Source organism: Chiloscyllium plagiosum, unplaced genomic scaffold, assembly GCF_037043375.1.
Source record: "Chiloscyllium plagiosum isolate Xiang-an unplaced genomic scaffold, Cpla_swu_hap1 HiC_scaffold_31, whole genome shotgun sequence".
NCBI classification, from domain to species: Eukaryota; Metazoa; Chordata; class Chondrichthyes; order Orectolobiformes; family Hemiscylliidae; genus Chiloscyllium; species Chiloscyllium plagiosum.
Window position 1 is genome coordinate 38,255,978 of NW_028270169.1, and position 14,723 is coordinate 38,270,700.

Sequence of the window (14,723 nt, forward strand, 5' to 3'; positions counted from 1 at the left end):
TGTCTCCACCACTCTATGGTCCCAACTATTAATTCCCAGAATCATTCTCCAAGGGACCAACATTCACTTTTGCTATCGTCTTCCCTTTTATATATTTATAAAAACTTTCACAATCGGTTTTTATCGAGTTATATAGTTATAGAGTTATACAGCACAGAAGCAGACCCTTCTGCCTATTTCATCTATGCCACTAGATATCCTAAATTAATTTAGTCCTATTTGCCAGCATTTGGCCAATATCCCTCTAAATCTTCCTATGCATGTACCCGTCCAGATTCATTTTAAATGTTGTAATTGTACCAGCCTCCACCATGTCCTCTGACAGCTCACTCCATACACACACCACCCTCTATGCAAATAAGTTGCCCCTTAGGTCCCTTTTGAATCCTCCCCATTTACCTTAAATCTATACCCTCTAGTTTTGGGCTCCCCCTTCCCTGAGAAAAAAAACCTTGTCTATTCACCCTATACATGACTTTATAAAGCTCTAAAAGGTCACCCCTCAGCTCCAGGGAAATGGCCCCAGCTTATTTAGACTCCCCTGGTAGAGCAAACCCTCTAACCCTGGCAACATCCTTGTAAATCTTTTCTGCATGCGTCATGAACATCAACTAGCCACAAAAAGACATGACCCACTCTCACTAGTATCTTCTCATACAGATAAGGAAGGATACCACTTCGACTGGGACCACACATCCATTGTAGGACAAGACAAACACAGGTATGCACAAGAATTCTGAGAAGTGTGGCATTCCAACCGAAACTCTATCAACAAACGCATTGACTCGTATCCCATTTACCACCCCCTGAGAAAAAGAACAGGAAATGACATCACCACAGGCAATGATGTTGCCACATGAAATGACATCACTGACTAATGGAAACCCAAGCAGGTAAATAGAAAGCGGGCCATACCACCAGTGCTTCATCCGGAGGCTCACTGATGACGTTACCGAGTATGATGATGAAACATCTGAAAATGAACCTTCCAGCTCAGCGAGACAAACCTACATCCAGAACCTCAACCTGAGCTACAAATTTTCTCAAAACTTGCTTACTTCGTGCTTGTTTTCTTTCATAATTTCTGTTTTTTCTTTTCATTACTTTATTAGTAACCACCCCTATTAATAGGAATGATTCTTTGTTACTTTTACTTCAATGTATATGGATTGTATTCTGTCTTACTGATGGCCAATGCCATGTTTTAATACAGCCAGTATGTTATCTGCTTAAAAAAGTATAACTGCTCTTTGTTTTCCCTCTCTTTTTTAAACATATTATACTCTACATAGTTTAATTGCCAGCCCTAATATTTCTGTTTCAGCAATTCTTGAAATGTCTAGTTCCTTACAATGTGATTTCACTAGTTCCCTTTTCTCATTATGCTCATTCTACACTTTAGTATGTAGGCATTTTATTAACAATTCTCTCACTTCACTTTTGACCATATTTGAACACATTAGTTCTATTTATTCCCTGGCCATTTAAGTTCTCCATGTATGATGTTGTTCACTGCACTTCTTTTCTGTTTCATATTGTGCTTCACCTATTTTCTATAGCTCTCTCCCCAGTCTTAACAGCATAAGGTTTTGACTGTTTTCCCAGCAGGGCATGTCCCATTCTGGTTCAGGGAACGTTTGTCCCATTGCTCACTTCCTTCTTCTTGCTATTGGCAATGTGCCATGCAAAGGAGCCCATCTTGCCTAAACATGCCCTTCAGCTAAATGCTAATTCTCTCCACAAATTTGCATGTGGTTTGGGTAATAATCCAGAGATAATTATGTTTGACGTGCTTATTTATGACTTAGCTCCTACTTCTCCACCAACAGGGCTCATTCTCTGTGATGTGCTCGGATTCAGATCACCCAACTTTTCCCTTTCTTTCTCAAATTACTCTTCTGTTGCCTCCAGATATCCCTTACCCTGGCATCAGGTAGGTTGCTTATCCTTAAGTGTTCTTGCTTGTTGTGGCAGAATACACAATTTAACCTCTTGATCACAGAATTGCCCCATCACTACAAGATTTCTATTCTGTTTTTCTCCATCTCCTCCTTGATTTTAGATAACCTTCTGAGTCACAATGCCTTAGGATATACAGGGTATTGTGGCTGCCTTCCTCACATTATTCCCTTTGTCCTCACAGATAGGGAACTGGACAGCAGCCACATTTACAACGTATCCTTCCCAAACTTCCTTAAATCCCCAATGCCAAATTCCCTGGCAGTTATCTCTTCCCCATTCTTGATTATGGGATTTTCTCTGATGGATTACTGTGATCTGGAGAAAACTATGCAGAAATTCTTCTTCAACCACCTCTGTCACTGCCCCTCATCCCCAACCTTCCATGCATTCTGGGGCATCTCCAACTCACTCTCTAGCACAATGAGTTGAAATGGCTCAGCCAGAGCATTTCCAGTCTTTGTTGTAATTGCTCAGTTTCACTTAAAACTAATGTATTGGTGCTTCTCTAAAAGTGTGTGCTATTCTAGCACATTTATTGAACCAGTTAGAATCCAGTCATAGAATCCCTACAGTGTGGAAACAAGCCCTTTGGCCCAACTAGCCCACGCTGACCTTCCGAAGAGTATCCCATCTTAACCCGTTCCCCATTACCGGTTATTTTCAAAGATTCTGTAAGCATAAAAATTGTCCAGCTGAGATTTACTGGATCATAAATCCCATTGACTGTTGTTTGATCATTTTGTTTTCCAAGAAAATTCCGTGAAGATGCCCATTTCTCACATGAAACAAAATTTGCAAATATTAAAACCAACACAAAATGCATAACATCGAAAGATTTCAACGCTCGTGAATCTCAAACTCATGGAAGCCGTTGGATTACTTTCTGTATTATTAACGCAACTTCTGCTTATGTCATTTCAATTTGTTGTGATACATATCAAGTGACAAGAAAACTGAAATAATTCATAGTTAAAAATCACACAACACCAGGTTATAGCCCAAGAGGTTTAATTAGAAATAAACCTGTTGGACTATAACCTGGTCTTGTGTGATTTTTAACTTTGTACACCCCAGTCCAACACTAGCACCTCCAAACCAGAAATAATTAACTACTTACACAGCATCTAAGAATAGCATTGAGGAGAATCTGCACTTTTGACCATTCACCAGGTTTGAGTTTATGTAACACTGAGATTGCATTTAATTGTAAAGACACACACTCTGAGCTGACTTGGATGGGGTGGGGCTTATATGAAAGTGGGAGTTTGCCTTCCAGACTGATGTTTTCACCTCTCCCAGCCTGGAGCATTGATAGGTTTTTGGGGTGGGAGGAGTAGGTCAGGGGGCTGAAACAGCAACTTAAGTTGGTTGTAACAGCCTTTCATCATGGTATTGCTGAAAAATAATAGACAGAGTGGACAGAGTCCTGCTGGATGTCATAGGTAAGACTTTATCTAAAATAAAACATTTATCTATATGTCATTGGAATTGAGGCTTGTATATATGTATGGGGTGTTACAGGGTGAGAATTGAGTTTTGCAATGTCTCTCCAATCAAATAGTCTTTTAACATTCCCTGTCATTACATTATGGAAGTCCATAAAATTACAAAAGATTTTGATTGAGATAGATTGTGAAGCTTCCACTTGTCGGGAAAAACAAGCCTGCAGGCCATTCGTACAGTGGCTCATCAAGAAATCAAATCCAGAATTCAGAGGAAATTTCATTCCCTTTAGAACATGGATGTCACTAATACAGGAAGTGTAGGTGTTGAATAATATAGATACGCCAAGGGGACATGAAGGAGAAGATAATAGGGTGTTATGGAGATAGAATTTAACAAGACCGAATGGAAGGAGTGACAGGAAGGACTAGTTGAGTTGAATGGCCTGTTTCTATGCTGTATATTTTGATATGTGGTCACAAACCAAGAAACACAGCAGCCAATTTTGTTGAAGGAAGGTATCATCAATATCATGAAATGACAACCAAGCAATGTATTTTAGTCACTTCCAGTTTGGGATAAATAATGTCAGTGGCAAATAGAGTTTAATCCTGAAAAGTGTATGATGACGCACTTTGGGAGGACTAACAAGGCAAGGAAGTAGATAATGAATAGTAGGACCCAAAGGAGCACAGAAGAACAGATGTTCCTCTTGTGTATGTCCATAGATCTTTGAAAGAAACAACAAGGTGGATAAGGCAGTTAAAATGATATGTATGGGATATTTATCTTTATTAGTCAAGTCATTGAAAGCAACAGTTGAGATGTTATGATAGAGCTGGAAAAGATGTTTAGTTAGGCCACAACTGGAGTAGAGCAGTGCTGGTCGCCACACAATAATTGTACTAAAGAGGGTGCAGAAACATTTCACCAGACTGGTGTCTGCCCTGGAGTGCTTCAACTAAGAAGACAGACTGGATAGGCTAGCTACTCACTCACTTCGGATATTACTCCACATCCATGAAAAATGGTGACTGTGCCATCTATTTTCCCTTTCTTCATATCTGCCTCTCTCTCATTCCAGGAGGAAAACAGCCCACAACAGGGCAGAAAGTGTTAAGGCAGGGGGAGGGCTGGTTTCTCATCTGTTACAAGAGATGATCCTGACTCTGACCACCCCGAGTAGCTGACTGATTGTGTCCAAGCCTCTGGACTGGTATTGAAGGTTGCCCTTTACTTACTGAGCCAATCCCCTTAAGCAAAACCTAACTCCTTCAACTTGACAAACACGACAAGCTCTGCCTTTGTGTTTGTACTTAAATGGAAAGGTGAGGCAGAAGTACCATGAGCCTGGGATCTGTGACTGAAGGAACAAAGTGCAAAAAGGCAAGACAATGTAACGCAGCAATGCTGTGAGCAGCCAGGTAGGTTCTGAGTGAGTGAGTACCAAGAGAAAAAGTGAAAAGCCAGGAGACACAGCTGGACCAGTGCATGAGCCGGGTATATGTCTCTGAACACTCAATGTCCTTACTGCAGTTTTGCAATGATAGTGCCCGCCATAGCCCAAAGTGCAACATTGAAGTGTGGAAATATCCTGTACATGGATTGTAGAAACGCCATGGGGGTTGTGATAGCTGGCATGTGTTGGATGCCAATGTCTGTGGGTGTGAGATACTTGTAGCCAATGCCATGGAGTATGCCTGAGGTACAGGTTTCCTTTGCAGTCAGTGGCAAGGTAAGTCTGCCAGGTACCCACTCTGGTTTCTATATTGAGTTTTCTTGTCATTTAACTTGTTGGATATGTCTGGGAAGCTAGAAGTTGAGTATTAATGAGGCAAGTTGAGCCATCTACAAAGCAATGATTCCCATTATTTCGAAACTTGTCACTACCCAGTTAAAAATTCATCAAACTGCTCATGAAAAGCATAAAAGATGGAACAAGATGTTCCCAACATGAAGATCAGCCTTGTTGGACTCTTTTGTTACTTTGCCACAAATCCCACCTTTACCCATGCCACTCAGACTCTATTAGCTTGCACCTATGACATTGTATTACGATACTGTAGACAGCTCCACTGAGTTTTTCTGAAATATCACCAGATCAGTTCTTCAATTTGCTCGGCTTAATATCTCATCTGAAAGGCAGGGCTGCCTTAGCACTGCACTGGGCTGTCAGCCAGGAACAGGAGGATGAAAACAGGCAGGATCATGTGATTTTGAACCCACAACCAGCTGCCTCAGGGGTGATAGTGCTGTTGGGTAAACCATAGCTGGAATCTTTAATATACCATAACTGTATTTAAGGGTTCTTTGGGAGTTCTGGGGTTTTTGCCTCCACTTCCAAAAGACTCACAGATCCTCCTCTAAAACTGTGCAGACCCTGTGAGGTAATTCTCCATGCTTGAGAGTTAATATTTTTACATCCAAGTGAACATTTGACACCATATGTCAAAACTCACCACACGTGAGCATTGTTGAGATCAGTGAATGAATGAAATTGGCCTGATTGCTAAAACAGCAGATCTGTCTCTGACGCTAGTGACCCAGACTAGTGCAGTTAAGAACTGTCAAAAAAGTTTGTCCAAGCATTTTACAATCAACCTCATTTTACAAGGCAGTGAAGAGAAGCCAAAATATTTATTTTTTTGGAGGGCTTTTCCTGAGATTTCTTCAATAGCTACTTTTTGATTTTCAGCAGCTAAGTTTTTGTTTTCTGGGATTTTTAAAATTCACTTTAACTCATTATTAAGTATTACAGTAACCTGGTCACAATTCCTCTGTATATAAATTGATATTTGCAATATCTGGACTCACAAAGAAGAAAACTAGAACAATTTATCAAAGTCCTCACTCACTAAACTTGAAACCACAACATACAAGGAGAACATTAATATACTTTAAGTAAAAGTATTTAATTTAGCATAAAAAGTAGGTACAAGTTAGCAACAAAAACTTTATTTTTCAAAATAATTAATACACACTTCTGTACACAAAAAGCCACCACTCTAAACACATCTTCTGCAAACTGGTACAGTCACAGTTTATGTGTTTACAGCATAGATACACAAACTTGGAACATTTTAATTAGTTACTACCTTTTTTACTGCATCACTGATCTCAAACCCAGATTTAAATTTAACAATTGACCAACTGTTAATTACGATCGCATTTACTACATACTTCCCACCCACATATAATAGATCCAGAATATTCAGTCTTAAGCTAGTTTAAGCTACGCTTATTTTCAAGACATTCACTATTTCAGTAATTTAAGTTTTCCTGGTTCTGAGTCAGCTGAATCTTTCCTTATTGATAGATTCAATTAACTCTCCTTTGCAGCCTCTCTCTCTGAATCCCTTCCACTTTCAGCTTCTTTCTCATACCCAAAGATTTGTTCCGACCCATACAGCGTCACAAAGCCCCTTCTTCTCTTCCCCATTACAAACCCTATCCTCCACACCAGCCACAATCCCTTTCCTTCCTCACTTGCAGTCCTCTTCTTCTCTCCAACACCTCCCCAGTTCCCTTCATCACTCTCCTCCTTCTTGTCCTCCCTTGCAGCACTCATCATCTCCCCATATACCGCACACCATTCCTCTTTCTTCAACCTCCCACAGCCTTTGTTTCCTGCATGCCCCTTCTCCCTGTCCAAACACTGTTCACACGAGTGACACACTGGCTACAGCAACTTATCTGCTCTTCCCGTCATGGGCTGGGGTTCTCTCTCGTATTTGCTACTGATGAGGTCACTAGAGGAGCAGAGAGAAACAGTCTGTGATTGGGGAAATAGCCCCTCAGAGATTTTGCCCATGTTCAGTGTTAATGGTTCTCCACTTTGGCCCCTGTATTTGAATATTCCTCGGTATTTTAATGGCTTTTGACGTTGAATTCACCTGCTGCCCCTGTCTAAACTCAGCTCTGATGGTGAGGGAGATGTGGCCAAGATTCTTAGGAATAATTTAGCAACATGAACTGCCGTCATGCCAGAGGAAGTTTCTGGAGTTTCTAACTGTAATTTACATTGTTTACATTTAATTTATGAATTAAATTCTTTATCATTGACCCCATAAATTCATCAACTATGTCAGCACTGGAGGAGACCCAGTCAATATGATTCTCACATTTTAATAAAAATTATAATACCCTGAGGAGCTTCAACCCCATCACATTAAAGTAGTTACTCTTTTATCCAGAGGAGACAGGTGTTGAGTCTATTTCTAAAAGTATTAAGAATAATTGAGAATTCTTGCATGACTATTTATGATGTAATATTGCACCTGTATGATTATAATTATCTTGATTACACCTTTTAGATTCAGATAGGTTCTTATTTTAAACAGAATCTGGTCAAACTGGAAATGTCAACATTTTATGCAAATATTTAATCTACATCAATATTATTAAATGCAAGTTTCAAGAATATTGTAATAGAAGATGTTGGAAGTCTTAAGGTGAGTTTCATCTGATTTCTGAGGCTGGATTTGTCTGAAAAGAACATGCTACTTCTGTTTTCCCTTTTGAATATTTAGATGGATGACATTCAGAATATTTACTAATTAGTATTATTCTCAATTACAAGCACTTTGCATCTTTTAAAGATTGATATTTTTGTCTTGTAGTTTATTGTATGCACTACATAGTTACTCTTCTGTTTAGTCTCTGTTGTTGTGCCTTTTCCCATTTTCAGTTTAGCTTTTGTGACTACCCACTTCAATATATTTCAGTACACCAGTTATTTAAGCCATCCAATATTCTTTCCCCTATATTTATAAAAGTCTATTTAAACCACATATATTTGAGTTTATGTTGCTTATCAGTGAGTAAACTTACATACCTAGCCTACATCTCTGAAAGGGATTCTACTGTCCATTAAGTCACAGCTCTAGTCTGAAGCAATCTTTAAATTTAGTTATTTTAATGTTAAATACTTGACCATTACAGTGATATTTGTTGTCTGTCTCTCAAATCACATTGAACCTGATTTCCATCAAGCCATTTAGAAATGCGTTCATTAAGAGCAGCAGAGATCAATCTAGCAAAATGTTTTTGATTGTGATAAAGAGTGAAGTATATACCGAAATAACAGTAAAAGTTCATCCAGATTTATGCCTCAATTCAATAATTTGGTATGATTTGACATTATCACCATATGTACCGATATCTCCAATAATTTCCATGCATTGTTAGGGAACTTTCTCTGACACTTTGACAGACAGTATAGTTTGTATATGAATTATTTTCATTAATTAAAGGAAAGAAAATAACAAGCAAATTGTAGATGAAATCACACCATTTCTGAACATAAGAACACTTTCTATATAAACCCCATTCTTTGTTAATGTTGAACAGTCTGTATATAAATGACATTGCTAATCCCTTTGTTATAGTTCAGTGTGAATATTCTAGTAATTGACAGGGTATTGCATTTTATCTTTGTCCATTAACTTTGATGGGAGCACCATCACACCTGTGCAGAACCTTACTATTATCACTACCTTCAAGATTTTAATACTTAGTAGAATTAGCACATTCCGGTTTCTATTTCTGGATACTATTAGAGAAAACCTTAAGATGGTTTTGTGCAGTTGTCACAGGTTATGGATTTGTGTGTCTCTCTCTATTCATGTCTGTGACAGTGCTGTTATGTGTCTGCACATTTGTCTGTCTGTTCCTGCAATAATACTTACCTTTGGTCTCTATCCCTTAATACCTTAGCTTAACAAAAAAAACCTATGTCAGATTTAAAATTAAAATCTGATCCACATTCCACTATAATTTGTGGAAGAGAGGTGCAAACATCAATTATCATTTGTGTATAAAAATGCTGTTACAGGAAGAATATTATTAAGCGAGAGAGGGTTCAAAGATTATTTGCCAAAATGTTGCTGGAAATGGAGAGACTTTTGTTACTGGAGATTAGAAGGTTGAGAGGTGACCTTACAGAGATTTATAAAATCATGAGGGTTATAGATAAGGTGTTTGGTAAATGTCCTTTCTTTGGATTTGAGGATTTCAAGGTTAGGGAGCATATTTTTAAGGTGAAAGGAGAAAGATTTTAAAAAGACATGAGGTGTAACCTCTCTACACAAAGAGTGGTTTGTATATGGAATGAACTTTCAGAGGGTATAGGTACAATTATAATGTTTAAAAGACATTTGGGTAAGCACAGGGATAAGAAATGTTTGGGGGAATATGGGCCAAACGCAGGAAGGCGGGACTAGTATAGTTTGGGATTATGGTCAGCATGGACTGTTTGGACTGAAAGGTCTGTTTCCATGCTGGATGACTCTGTGATTCTCAGACTATAACATCTCTCCAGAATGGTCTGACCCTAATTCTCAGACTGTGCTACTAGTTCTCAAACTATTTCCACTGGTTAGGGATTTATCTTCATCAACCAGTTCTTTTCCTGTCAATAGCTTGAAGGCTTTGATCAGATCACCCCTTAACTTTCTAAATTCTTGAGGCCTAATTTGTGTAATCTCATCTCATAACTTAATCCCAAAGTCCAGGAATCATTCTTGTAGACCTATGTTATACTGTCTCTGTAGTAAGTTAAAAATCACACAACACCAGGTTATAGTCCAACAGGTTTAATTAGAAGCACACTAGCTTTCGGAGTGACATTCCTTCATCCTGTTGGACTATAACCTGGTGTTGTGTGATTTTTAACTTTGTACACCCCAGTCCAACACCGGCATCTCCAAATCATGTCTCTGTAGTGATTAGAATGAGGTAAGTCACGTGGACCTCATAGAGTTCCCTGATTGGGGCTGTTGATCTGGTCCATTCGAAGCCCCGGCTGACAGATAAGAACAGGAGTGTCAAAGATTCTGCTCACTCGGAGGGCTGGCTCTGAGAGAGCTGGATCAGTGTCAAGGACTCTCCATGCATAGAGAAATGGTGACTTGGTGATGGGATACTGGCCTCTGAGGAATTAATTTACCCTCCAAAGATATGATGCCCTGATCTGCTCAGTACTCAGGTGGGGTCTGACCTGGATTCTGTATAAGTCCAACATAACTTCTGCACCCTGTATTGTAGTCCTCTTAAAATAAAAGCCACAATTTCATTTGCATTTATTGATTATTTTCTGCACCTCTTTGTGACTTTTTATTGACTGATGTACCTGAAACCCCAAATCTCTTTGGACATCTACTGCATTTAACTTCATACAATCTAGAAAGTACTCTGATAAATCCTTTTACAGTTCAAATTAAATAACCTCAGACTTGTTTACATTGAACTCTATCTGCCACAGTTTTGCCCATTCAGGGGAGTCAATGGCCTAGTGGTATAATCCAGGGCCAGTAATGATCGGTACCTGGGTTTGAATCCTTCCATGGCAAATGGTGGAATTTGGATTCAATTAAAATCTGGAACTAGAGGTCTAATGATGACCATGAAACCAGTGTCAGTTGTCAGGAAAACCCATCTGGTAGACTAATGTCCTTTAGGGAAGAAAATCTGCAATCCTTACCTGGTCTAGTTTACATGTGACTCCATATGTACAGCAATGTAGGGGTTGCCTCTTAACTGCCTCCTGGGCAATTAGGGATGGGCAATAAATGCTGGCCTAGCCAGTGACACCTACATCCTGTGAATGAAAAAAAATTGTACTTTGTCTATCAATTTTGTAATTTTATGCTATCATCTATAGAGTCTACAATTCCACCTACATATATGACCTTTTCATATTTATATCCTAGATGTTTGAACTGTCGGCTTTCTAGCTTTACTATATTAGTGATCTCTCTGTCCAGTCCCTGACTCATGTACTGCATGTCAATCTTGCAGAATGCCACCTCTGTGGTCCCTCAGTGTGCTCCTCACAGGATTCCTACTTCAAACTGATGGAGTTTGTGCAGGTAAGAGACTGAACCTTACTCCCCAGATCCGTCTTGCCTAACTTCACTGAGTGAGAGACAAATGAGACCAACAACTCAAATCTTTCTCATATAAACTGGCAAAGTAGGAGAGGTTGAATCTGACTCTCCAGTTCTTGATGTGCACCGGTCCCTAAAGTTAGCAGGACAGGTGGATAATGTTGTAAAGAAGGCATATGGAATAATCTCCTTCATTGGCAGAGATATAGAATACAAAAGTAAAGATATAATGATGAAATGATATAAGACACTGCTGAGGCCACAACTGGAGCATTGTGTGCATTTCTGGTCACCACATTACAGGAAGGATGTAATTGGTCTAGAGAGAGTGCAGAGAAGACTTACTGGGATGTTACCATGTCTGGAGAATTATAGCTTCAAGGAGAGGTTGGAGAGGTTGGGATTGCTTTCCTTGGAACAAAGAAGGCTGAGGGGTGACATGATTGAGGTCTACAAAATTGTGAGGGGTAGAGATAGAGTAGACTGTAAGAACCTGTTTCCCTTGACAGAGAGTTCAAAAACTGGGGTCATAGATTCAAGCTGAGTACCAGGAGGATTAGAGGGGACTTGTGGAAAAAACTTTTTTACACAGATGGAATTGATTGCCTGAGTTGGTGCTGGGGGCAGATACACTAAACTTATTTAAAAAGTAACTGAATCTACACCTTAACTGCTATAAGCCACAGGGCTATGGCTGTGTGCAGGAAGATATGATTTAAAAGGGCACTTGGATGTCTTTTTATCAGCATGGACAAGATGGACCAAATGGCCACCGTCTTTGCTGTATCATTTCCATGGTTCTGTGGTTCTACCTCTCTGACCTCACCACAGACTAGATGATACCAAGAGTGTCTCCTCAATTTTGTTGAGGTGCAGGGTAGGCTTTCTGTGACATGGTGCATTGGTACTTCCTTTCAATCTTACCATTTTAACAGTATTATCTACAATGTAAGGTGAGTGTAGACAGAATAAGATAAACAGATTAAGAAGATTATTTACAGTGTGGAAACTGGCCCTCCAGCCCAACTAGTCCACACTGACCCTCCAAAGAGAAACCCACCCAGACCCATTCCCCTACACCTAACACTATGGGCAATTTAGCATGGACAATTCACCTAACCCGCACATCTTTGGACTATGGGAGGAAACCAGAGCACCCGGAGGAAACCCACGCAGACACAGGGAGAATGTGCTAGGACAGTTGCCTGAGGCAGGAACTGAACCTGGGTCTCTGGCACTGTGAGGCAGCAATACTAACCACTGCTTCACCGTGCCACCCATTATCTTGTTAATGATACCAAAGAATTTCTTAATAGCCAATATTAAACAATTGCACAGTATTTTTCAACAGGATATGCCAGAGGAAATTCCTTGCAGTCAAATATTGAGTGAGCTTTGAGCAGCTAAGATGGGAACAGCGAAACTAAAAAGCAATGTCGGATAACAAGGACAGGACATCACCTGACTTTCGCTGACATGAATAGGGATTCATCATTTTTCACTTAATTTTAAAGGTTTTAATTTAATCTTCATTTCTTTGTAATAAACGTTGTTTTATCGCTAAAGCAAAAGTGTGGGCTTGATTCAGTGAGGGACCACTTTATTAAAACCAAAACCGATAAACGTATGATCCATCAAACCAGGTTCTCTCTTAGATCTGACTTCTCTAATATTAGCAGGAGCTGAGATCATAACAATAAGATGTATTCTATCATGTTTGGAATGGAGACACTTGTTCCCAATTTCCAACCTAGTTCATCAGGTAAAAGAGAAAGAAGAGTGCCGCTGAACTGTATAAGTTTCAATATAACAGCCAGTTCCAGTTAATGACCTTCTCACTCAATTTTAAAGTCCTGCAATCTCTAAGAATATTTCAATACATCCTATTATACCATCTCTGTTATTGCAAAATACTCACAGGTAGAAGCTGCCCTAGGGCCTTTCTCAGCATGAGTAATTCAGAGGCGCTGTGTTTCTGTTATAGGTGGTGACAAATCCCTGGGCAGTCCTTTTGTACAAACAGCTGTACGTGAAGCCATTGAACAGGTGAATAAAGCATACACGGAGACAAGAATTAAGTAGGTTTTTAACCTTCTTATCTTATTTCCCTCCGATTTTGTTATCTGTTACTTAATTCAATTCACCCACACCAATTTGCCAGCAATTTGTTAGAGAATTTAATACATTTATATTTGTTCAGACGAGACCTAACTAATTAAGGAAAGACAGTACTCTTTGGATTGAAAATGTTACAAAGTTTCTTAAAACAAAAAGGTATACTTAAAGGTAATATTCACAAGATACTGTCTTAGAACAGAAGATGATAAGATTTAGGAACAGCATTTGACCCATTGAGGCTGTTCCACCATTCGATCATGGTTAATATGTTTCTTAACCCCATTCTCCTGCCTTCTCCCCTTAAACCAAGATCCCTTTACAAATCAAGAACCTAACTATCCCTGTCTTAAGTACGCTCACTGACTTCTCTTCACAGCCTTCTGCGGCAATGAGTTCCAGAGATTTACTACCCTCTGGCTGAAAAAAGTCCTCTTCACCTCAGTTCGAAAGAGTCGTCCCTTCACTCTGAGGCTGTGCCCTCAGGTCCTAGTATCTCCTACTGGTGGAAACATCTTCTTCACATCCACTTTATCCAGGCCTCTCAGTCTACTATTTGTCAATACTGTCTGTCCTATTACTTGCCCTGGAAACTTTAATAACTTTCACTGACCCCTCCCGCCCTTTAACGTTTTCCATAATTTTTCATGTAAATGAATCCACCCCACTACTATATAGTTGAAAGGTCTATCCACAATCTGAGTCATGTGATTCACCAGTAGTCTGGTCCCAGCCTGAGTCAGGTGGAGCCCAGTCCACTGAAACAGCTCTCTCCTTCCCCAGTACTGGTGTCAATGTCCCATGAATTTGAACCTTTTTATCCTATATTATTCTTTGAACCATGCATTCTCTACTTTAATCTTTTTGACCCTAATTTGGTCGTGGCTCAAGTAGTAACCTGGAGATTATAACATTTCTGGTTCAGATTTTTAACTTAGCCCCAGGCTACCCAAATACACTCAGTAAACTTCTTTTGGCTTTCTATCTATACCGTTAGATATGGACCACATGGACCACAAACCTGGATCTTTCCCCTCCCACTCCAAGTTCCTCTGCAGCCCAGGAGAGACATCTTATCAATCACGGCATAGAGAATAATGTCTATTCCCCTGGTTATATATCCCTGAGACGGGATTTGCAACTGGATTTCTCTTTTCTCCCCCCTCTCTTGAATGGTTCCTTGTACCGTGGTGCAACTGTCAGTTTGTTCCTACTGCCCCCACTCTCATCCACATAGGGAGCAAGAAGCTCAAACCTATTAGACAAGCTCAAGGACTGAGGTTCCTACAGCACTATTCACTGGATCCCTCAACCTGC

General features: G+C 39.7%; 1 protein-coding gene across 2 annotated transcripts in view; it reads left to right on the plus strand.

The window, feature by feature from the left end:
• The first annotated feature begins 3,319 nt into the window (after positions 1-3,319).
• Positions 3,320-14,723, plus strand: part of LOC122564098 (eosinophil peroxidase-like) — a 52,158-nt gene continuing 40,754 nt past the window's right edge. The window contains exons 1-3 of one of the 2 annotated variants that reach the window (XM_043718659.2): positions 3,320-3,404; positions 11,203-11,273; positions 13,276-13,369. In XM_043718659.2, the coding sequence (XP_043574594.2) occupies positions 3,349-3,404; positions 11,203-11,273; positions 13,276-13,369 (221 nt within the window). In that variant the 5' untranslated portion in view covers positions 3,320-3,348. The remainder of the gene's footprint in view (positions 3,405-11,202; positions 11,274-13,275; positions 13,370-14,723) is intronic. The other variant, XM_043718660.2, reaches the window with a different exon arrangement.